Here is a 9,294-nt window from a genome sequence, read left to right on the forward strand (position 1 = left end):
AAGTGGGGTCTACACAACACAACTCACTGTCCTGTCTCAATCTCAAACCGTGACTATAAACAACAACACATGTACTCTTATTCTTACACTCACTTTTTTGTTTCAACAATTTCATCATCATCATCAATTTGGGTTTCAAGAAAATGGGTTCTGATCAAAGTAACAATTTGGAGTTTTTGAAAGAGATCGGTTTAGGTTCAACTAACATCGGTGGTTTCATCAATGGTCAGTGGAAAGCCAATGGTTCTTCTGTTACTTCTGTTAATCCTTCCACCAATCAGGTCACACTTTTTTTCACTTTTTTATTTTATTTTAATTTTTTTTAAAAGTTTTTTTTTTTTTCTTTTGCAACTTTGCATGCATGAAAGAACTGCTGAATTATGAAACTTTGATCTTAAAACTGAAATTAAAGTGTCATAAGTAAAGATTTTTATTAAATTTAGATGTAAATGTAAATGAAAAGAAAGATAGCTTAGTGAGGACTCCCTCCAATTCTAATTATAAGCAAAATTGACTCTTTAGGATTCATTCAATTAATGATGTATGTGGTTTATTGTGAACCACATACATCATTAATTGAATGAAACTAAAAAATCAATTTTACTTATAATTTAGAAACGGAGGGAGTATAGCTTATAGGACGGTCCAGAGTTTAATTCTGGACAATTGTAAAATGATCATTAATATTATCTTAATTAATAAAACGTTTCCTCTTGCTTAATTTTGTTTTTTAATTTAAAAGGGAAGATATATTTTTTATTTTTTTTAGTATTTTTTGTTTTTGTTTTTACTAAACCTGAGTGATTAATGAAAGTTTAGTGAATTTGGATTTGATCTTGATTGATGATTGAAATACAAGTGCATATTTGGATTTGCAATGAATTTAGCAGAATCACGGTGTTTTTATTGTTTTTGCCAAAATTAGTTGGATTTCAAATCAATCCAAACAAGCAGTTAGTTGTTTTCATGGTTTTTGGCAATTTTGGATTTCATTTTTATGTATCTGATTGTTGTTGCTTTGAATTTAGACTATTGCTACGGTGACGGAAGCAACTGTGATAGATTATGAAGAGGGATTGCAAGCTTGTAGTGAAGCAGCCAAGACATGGATGACTGTGAGTTTTTCTTTCTCTTTTTTGATATAAGTGTGAATTTTGCGATAGCCGATAGCTCATACTGAATTTAGGTACAGTTGGAAACTAAATGAGGATGAACTTGTGACGTTCTTGCAGATTCCGGCACCCAAAAGAGGTGAGATTGTAAGGCAGATTGGGGATGCATTGAGGGCTAAATTGGATCCACTGGGTCGGTTGGTGGCTCTTGAGATGGGAAAAATTCTCGCAGAAGGAATCGGGGAAGTTCAGGTATGGCAAATCTCTTTATTAAGTAATTTTTCGTAACATGTTGAGTGTGACAGTACGTAAGTCAAATTGGTGGTAACCAAGTAATGCATTATCAGATATCATGAACTGATTACCTTGTACTATTTTGTTGTAATGTCATCCAAGTCTCGGCCCAAAACGTGGGTTTTTTTACTGTTAGGGCCGAAAAATGTGTCTCTAAAGCTTCGTCCAATCCAAGCATATTTTGCATAGTTGTGTTCTTTCCATCAATTTTCATTCACTACAAAGAAAAAGAAGCCTTCCAATATGGGCATCTAAAATGTAACTGGTTGCATAAAAATCCTGAAATCCGTTTTAGTCAACAAGGTTAACTGGAACCGTACTTTTGAAAATTGTTAAGCTGTTAAAAAATAAGGGAACATACTGGAGAGTGAAAAGTCTTCCCGTTATTCAGAATGTTTAAGAATTCTAATGAACTTTTTTCACGTTATACTCTGCATTTTCGAGTATAACCAAGTCGATTTAGCTATTTCAGGTGGAAAGTCTGAAACTGCTATGTGATTGGGTAGAGTGACCATCATGAATCGTTGAGTATGTAATATCAAAAGTAATGTTGGGAGCTTTTAAAATTTTCCAGCACTTGCTAATTTAGTAACCAATTTTGCCAGTGGGGGGATTGTCGTTTTTAAATAGTAGTTTTACTATCACCAACCGTAAATCTTTTTAGTGATAAATTTGACTATTTACTCATTCTAGAATTAAGCCGCGTTAGCAGCATTTTCATATGTCCGCGTTAGCAGCGTTTTTATAGTCACCTTTCAAAGTTCCTTCATTTTCTTTCTTGGGGCATTGCATAAACATTGGTGTGTGTATAGGCTTACTGCTATATGATGCAATCTAGTACTTTTTCTCGATACACAGAATTAAAAATAATCATATACTCTATAATATTTGTTCTCACATTTGTATGCGATATAGTTTGTAACCTTTCATGCTATTTGTTACAGGAAATTATTGATATGTGTGATTATGCTGTTGGGCTAAGCCGACAATTGAATGGATCAATTATCCCATCGGAACGTAAGATTTTTCACCTTTATCAATTGTTCATCGTTTCTTTATTAATAATACTCAGGGTTATAAAGTTGTTTAAAAAAAATTTTGTTCAGACACTTTTGTTTCGATGCTAATTTCTTTTCATGATGTTCTGGTTCTGAGTTAATTTTTTCGTTGAACTTTCTTTCTTTACAGGTCCAGATCATATGATGTTTGAGGTTCGATACTAAACCGTGATTATTTTGTAACTTCTTCACCATTATATCATAGGGGGTTTAGTTATGAACTCTATTGTGTGCTCTTACACTACAGGTATGGAACCCACTAGGAATAGTTGGCGTAATCACTGCTTTCAACTTTCCATGTGCTGTTCTAGGTATACTTTTTCTTCATCTATCTCAACACACGCAGTGATAAATTTCTGGTCATTCTATTAAGAATGCATTGCTTATCAAAAGAAAATTTCTTAGGAATGTATTCCAAACATCAAGAAAACTATCTGCACTTACTTTTTATACTTCGACCTTATTCTGGTGATTAAAATGTTGTATAACCTGTTCATTTCTGTTGTATCTCAGGATGGAATGCTTGCATTGCATTAGTCTGTGGTAACTGTGTAGTCTGGTAAGTTCACATGATTACTGACCATGTGTGCGTGTAGATTTCAGACCAATTTTCTTGATCTTCTGTTGTCTACTATTTTCTCTGGACTTGAATGACATTTATACTCTAAACTTTATGCGATCAATACTTCAATTCTTGATGCATACTGTTTAATGTATGTGATTTATCACCATCTTTCATTTGGTATCTCGCAAAAGTTGAGTTTCCTACAATTGCAACACTGTTAAGGCAGCTTATTTGTGTTGGGTGAATATATCTTAAATGACACAGTTGGTGGGCACAAAGCTGTAAGTTTTGGAGATGACTTGATCCCCGATTTCTCCAATTGCACTTCCTTTGAATTTGTTTCACTTAGTATTTTGTACAAAATTTCCATTAACATCAATCCGTAATATAGCCTACCCCACCATGTGAGATGAGGTTGGTGGTTGGCTTGGTTGTTATTGTTCATGAAATATACCTTTGTGGTTAAAGTGCTATGTATTTTTGTTCTCTTATGTGGCATCCTCGTAATCTGATCTCTCTACTTAATGGTTGTATAATTTATCCTTGCCTCCGAGGACTTCTTTCTCCCCCTTCCCAATAAAATATGTGTATCTGTATTCTGTATGATATGCATAAATGGCTTAGAAAGGAGGTTTATCAGAAGGGATTAAGATGAAAAAAATTATCTTGATTGTTGCTGACCATGATGAACTAAATGACTTTTATGCAAATCTTTGTTAAAATTTTATGTGATGTCTTGTCAGCTTCTTCTTCTTCTAGTGTGTTTCAGATTTTCAATAAAAATTATGTTGTCTTTTCATTACATTTTTTTCTTACTACCGCACGGATTACAGGAAGGGAGCTCCAACTACACCATTGATAACTATTGCTATTACAAAGCTAATATCTGAAGTTCTTGAGAGGAACAAATTACCTGGGGCAATATTCACCTCTTTCTGTGGAGGTGCTGATATTGGGCAGGCAATATCGAAAGACAGACGCATTCCACTGGTTTCATTTACCGGAAGCTCAAAGGTAGTTTCTTTGAGTACTTTATCTCTAAACATAATTAACCAAATTGAATTGGATGTACCATTTTCTACTTTGTATTTAAAATGTAGTTGTCACCCGAGTTTCTCTGTGCGTGCAGTAATGGCATTAGGTCTTATTACAATAACTATTAATAAAGATATGTAATATTTAACACCCTATAGCATCATCTTGCTAGTGCAAATACCTCTATTTCTCAGAGATTGTGTAATCATGTATATCTGGCCTCCTATTCATACATGCTATGTTGAGATACAGTGCCGAATGTTCACTTCAGTATCATTTGTAGATTAAAATCTACGTATTGAGCTGATAATGAAATGTTCCTATTGTAGGTGGGTGCGGAGGTACAGAAAACAGTGAATGAAAGATTTGGCAAATGCTTACTGGAGTTAAGTGGTAACAATGCAATTATAGTCATGGATGATGCAGATATAAAACTGGCTGTACGCTCTATTTTCTTTGCAGCTGTGGGTACTGCTGGTCAGCGGTGCACAACCTGCCGTAGACTGGTATTAAAAACAATTTTGAAAAATTGAGTTCACAGTTGTAAAGCATCCATGTTGTTTCTGTGAGGTATATTTAATATTCAATTTTGGCTGCTTTGCATGCAGTTTCTGCATGAGAGTATTTACGCAAATGTACTAGATCAACTTGCCGGACTTTACAAACAAGTCAAAATTGGGAATCCCCTGGAGAAAGGGACTCTTGTTGGGCCCCTGCATACTCGTTCTTCCGTGGAAAACTACAAGAAGGGCATTGCGGCGATAAAATCTCAGGTGTTGTGTCTCTCTTTTCTAGTTAAATATGGTCAGCATGTAACTTCCCATGTGTGTTGTGTCCAATTTTGCACAGTATTGTAAGAAAAATTTTACTCAAATATGATGGGTGTGTATTCTATATGCCGAGATGTTTACTCGATACTCTGATTATCAGGGTGGGAAGATCCTAACAGGGGGATCTGTATTAGAGTCAGATGGAAATTTTGTACAGCCAACAATTGTTGAGATTTCTGCAGATGCTGCTGTAGTTAAAGAAGAACTGTTTGCTCCAGTTCTCTATGTTATGAAATTTCAGGTAGTATATTATCTATATCTTTTTATTGAACATGTTTCCTTACGAATTTAGTTTCTGATTGCACTTCATGGTTTTTCTACTTAGAATCTCGAAGAAGCAATTGCCTTGAACAATTCTGTTCCTCAAGGACTGAGTAGTTCAATCTTTACACAAAGACCTGATACTATATTCAAATGGATCGGGTAACTATCTGGACTTCTTTTTTCGTCATTTCCTCTAGATACCTTCTAATTACTTCAGCTTGGGAACTTGCGTGCTAACCCAAAACCCTTGAAAGATGTTTGTGATGTTTTTTTAGTATATAAGCAATATATTTTGCGTATTCATGAGTGTGATTGCCGTGCAGGCCAAGAGGGAGTGATTGTGGTATTGTAAATGTGAACATACCAACAAATGGAGCGGAGATTGGAGGAGCCTTTGGTGGAGAAAAGGCAACTGGTGGTGGTCGCGAAGCAGGGAGTGACTCGTGGAAGCAATACATGCGCCGTTCTACATGGCAAGTCTTGGTTGAATTTAAGATGTTTAATGTCCCTTACTTATAAGTTCTGTTAATCATATAAATACATCTTCCTTTACTTTGCATGTTCTTAATGACATTTTAATTGTTGTCTTGTGCAGTACCATCAATTATGGAAGTGAACTACCATTAGCTCAGGGAATAAACTTTGGCTAATCCTTACACATAAAGATGATCAGATGCAATTTTCAAGTCTGGTTGACATGGGCTCAAATGGTTGTTTCAACAAGATATGTTGTAAAAGTGGCACCTTGACTTGATAGCATTAATGTATGAGATATAATAAACAAATATCCAATAAATTGAGGGCCAAAATTCTTATTTCCTAATAAAAATGCTTTGTTTGGATATGCATGCTTATCAAATTTTATCGTGTTTATTTTTTCTAAAATTTTGGACACACTCTTGAATTTACTCTCTAGAAAGCAGGTTGTAATTCAATATCATCTTAATCTGGTTTTGTCTTACACTAAAATTGTTTAGCTAATCATTTCAACAAATTTATAACTTATTTTTTTATTATTATTTTATGTTTATGTGACTACAAGGGAAGTGTTTAAGCCAACAACTTCTTTTTTTTGACAAAGGTAAATCATCTGAGAGTCTCACATCGAACAAAATATGGCATAAACATACGTTTATACGTGTGGGTAATCTTCATCTTACAAGCCAGTTTCGAGGGATTGTATAAGGTCAAACCACTATTTCTAACATGGTATCTGACCATCTTCTAAGATTTAATGGGTCACATGCTATCAGGTTTCTACTACTCCCATCATTTATATCCACGCATCATGTCCAATAGTATTTGGAAGTTAGTTGTGTAGGATTGTATTAAGCTCAATCACGATTTCTAATAACCTAAAAAAAAAAATATGAATCATGATTATTTTTACAGTATTATTTGTATTTTTTTTTTTTTTTTGACAAAAGTATTATTGTTATCTTAAAGACTACCTCTTTTAGTCTTTTAAGTTCGACAAAAATACCGAGTTAGTCCTTTTAATTTATTAAGTTTCAAATAGATAATTTAAGTTGTTAATTTAATGCACCTATTTGAAGTAGTTTTTTTTTTTTTTTTTATAAAAGCTAGAAAATTAATAAAATATCAGGAGATGCCTGAACCTCAAACAAGAAACAACATCCAGGAAAAAGGAAAAGCCAACAAAACAAAAACTCCCAAAAACAACAAAAAGGGAGAAAGAAATAGTTGGTCTATCTTAAAAAATGACTTACCTAAAATATTACCTTTTTTTGTAGAATAAATTACACTCCCCTTCCCTTTTATGTTAAATTATACACTTCCATCACCTTTTATTCAAAACAGATTAGAAAATATTTCACTCCCCTCTTTTGTGAAAAGCTTGAATTACATTCCCCTCCCTTCTTAAGTTAAAATCTACGCTTTAGTCCCTCAATAATTTTTTTTATTTCTCATAATCTAGCAAAAAAATAATCTAACACACTTCAAAGAAAAATAACATTGCGGGTTCATTTTAAAATAATCAAATTTTGAATCCATCTCTTTCTCTATTTTTTATTCACAATTTTATTAACATATAGTTTTAAACACTATTATAAAATATGAAACAACCAAAAATAAATTTAAAATATGTGAAAAATTACTAAAGTTGATTAAGTATTGTTATTTAAAATTGAATTTTATACTCTAAATTATAAAATTAATAACAAAATATTTAAATTTAATTGTTATTTAGATTGTAAAGAAACAAAATTATATTTTTTAAATGGTGATTCAAATGTCTGTATCAGAATGTCTATATTGTGTCAAATGTCGAATTCGTGCTTCCTAGGTTAGAAAGGGTTGGATATCAGATTTTCACCAAAAACTATAAGACACGAATATATGAATCTTCTTATTATATGCCAAATCAACATCTAAAGCACACCTTCAGTGAATGAACAAACAAAGACATATATACTCTTGATAGAAAATCAAAGACCAACCATATCACAATCTCACCCCAATCACAAAATTAGATATAGCTAATGCACATGAATTAAATATCCAAAATTTCATAGTTAAATTTTTAATGAGAGAGATCAATGGTACACTTTAGATTATCTTAAAATTATCTGATCTAATGTTTTTTTCTTTCTTTTCTTTAAGCTTGATATTTGATCTACCGACTAATCTGAGATGTACAATCCTATCCTCAACTGTTGAGGGTATTATTTAAAGTCATAACTTCTTTGTTTGTTTATATAACTTGTAATGGAGAAGCTTAACCATAGTATTTGATCAATCTGTTTCACAATACATGTCGCAGTTAACCATACAATGCATTACTTTTACAGGAGCACACTCCAAGGTCTAAAAGTAAAACCATCAAGACAACTCAAACCGTCAAATATTAGAAATATGTTGTTTATTACTCCATCCGTTTCAAAATATAAGCAAAATTCACTTTTTAGGTTCATTCATTTAATGATGTATGCGGTCCATATTATGAACCACATACATCATTAAATGAATGAACCTAAAAAGTGAATTTTGCTTATATTTTGAAACGGATGGAGTAATATATTGCAAATATGTTCTTCTTTCAGGGAACATAACGTGAATTTTACAATCTGAGCTTCTTACACGCCTTTATATCAGCACGGTAGCGACATGGTCAAATCAAATTACTCACCGGCAAAATCAATTCATAAACTAACTTCGAAATTGTTTTGAGGGGAACTTCGAAATTGTTAACCCAAATTCTTCTTTGAAAATATTTTGTTACACGCTGTTGAATGAAATAACTCTATCATATTAGCCATTCTTCTGAAAACAGAGTTAAAGGTGGACTTTTGATGTTTATAATAAAATTGTGCCGTTTATAATATTGAAAAAAATGGGAAGAGATGTCATAATTTTTTTGGGTAGATAGACGAAATGACAAAGTCATTATAAACTCATGCATACAAATGGAGATGTCGGGGTTCAAACCCCGATCAAGACGTTCGGCCTAACAATTTCGACATTTAGCCAGTTGAGCTAGGACTTATGGACGAAGGTGCATATCTATACTATATATAAAGAGGGCTTAAATGCTCTTTTGGTCCCTTAACTATTTAATTGGTATCGTTTTAGTCCCTTAACTAAAAAAAAGATTGTTTGAGGATTTTAAGTTTTTTTTTAGTCTCGTTTTGGTCTCTTCTGTTAGGTATCTGTTAGGGTTTTAAAAAAAAGTTAACTCCTGAACACGTGTCACCTTGTCATTGACTCTGAGTTTTTTTTTATTTTTAAATTTTAAAAAATATATATATTTTTTTAAAAAAATCCCAAAGCCAATGACAAAGTGACACGTGTCCCAGAGTTAACACGTGTCACCTAGTCATTGGTTCTGGTATTTTTTTACAAAAATATAAAATATATATTAAAAAAAATCTCAAAGCCAATGACAAGGTGACACGTGTCCACACTTAACGTTTTTTATTAAAACTAACGGAAACCTAACAGAAGGGACCAAAACGAGACTAAAAAAAAAACTTAAAATCCTCAAACAATCTTTTTTTTAGTTAAGGGACCAAAGCGATATCAATTAAATAGTTAAGGGACCAAAAGAGCATTTAAGCCTATAAAGAGAATAAAGGGGTTTTGGGAGATTTTGGGTTGACTTTTTTGTTATTTCA

The 9,294-nt window shown here is 32.8% G+C and overlaps 1 protein-coding gene across 1 annotated transcript; it reads left to right on the plus strand.

The window, feature by feature from the left end:
- On the plus strand, positions 1-6,002 carry LOC11437741 (aldehyde dehydrogenase family 7 member A1). The gene is made up of 14 exons (XM_003595260.4): positions 1-281; positions 1,029-1,115; positions 1,233-1,364; positions 2,351-2,423; positions 2,595-2,617; positions 2,712-2,775; positions 2,978-3,023; positions 3,863-4,043; positions 4,394-4,570; positions 4,673-4,837; positions 4,995-5,135; positions 5,220-5,317; positions 5,482-5,631; positions 5,754-6,002. The coding sequence occupies exons 1-14, from the start codon at positions 144-146 to the stop codon at positions 5,806-5,808; spliced, it is 1,530 nt and encodes a 509-aa protein (XP_003595308.1). The 5' UTR covers positions 1-143; the 3' UTR covers positions 5,809-6,002.
- Positions 6,003-9,294: the final 3,292 nt, after the last annotated feature.

Source organism: Medicago truncatula, chromosome 2 (assembly GCF_003473485.1).
Source record: "Medicago truncatula cultivar Jemalong A17 chromosome 2, MtrunA17r5.0-ANR, whole genome shotgun sequence".
Lineage (NCBI taxonomy): Eukaryota > Viridiplantae > Streptophyta > Magnoliopsida > Fabales > Fabaceae > Medicago > Medicago truncatula.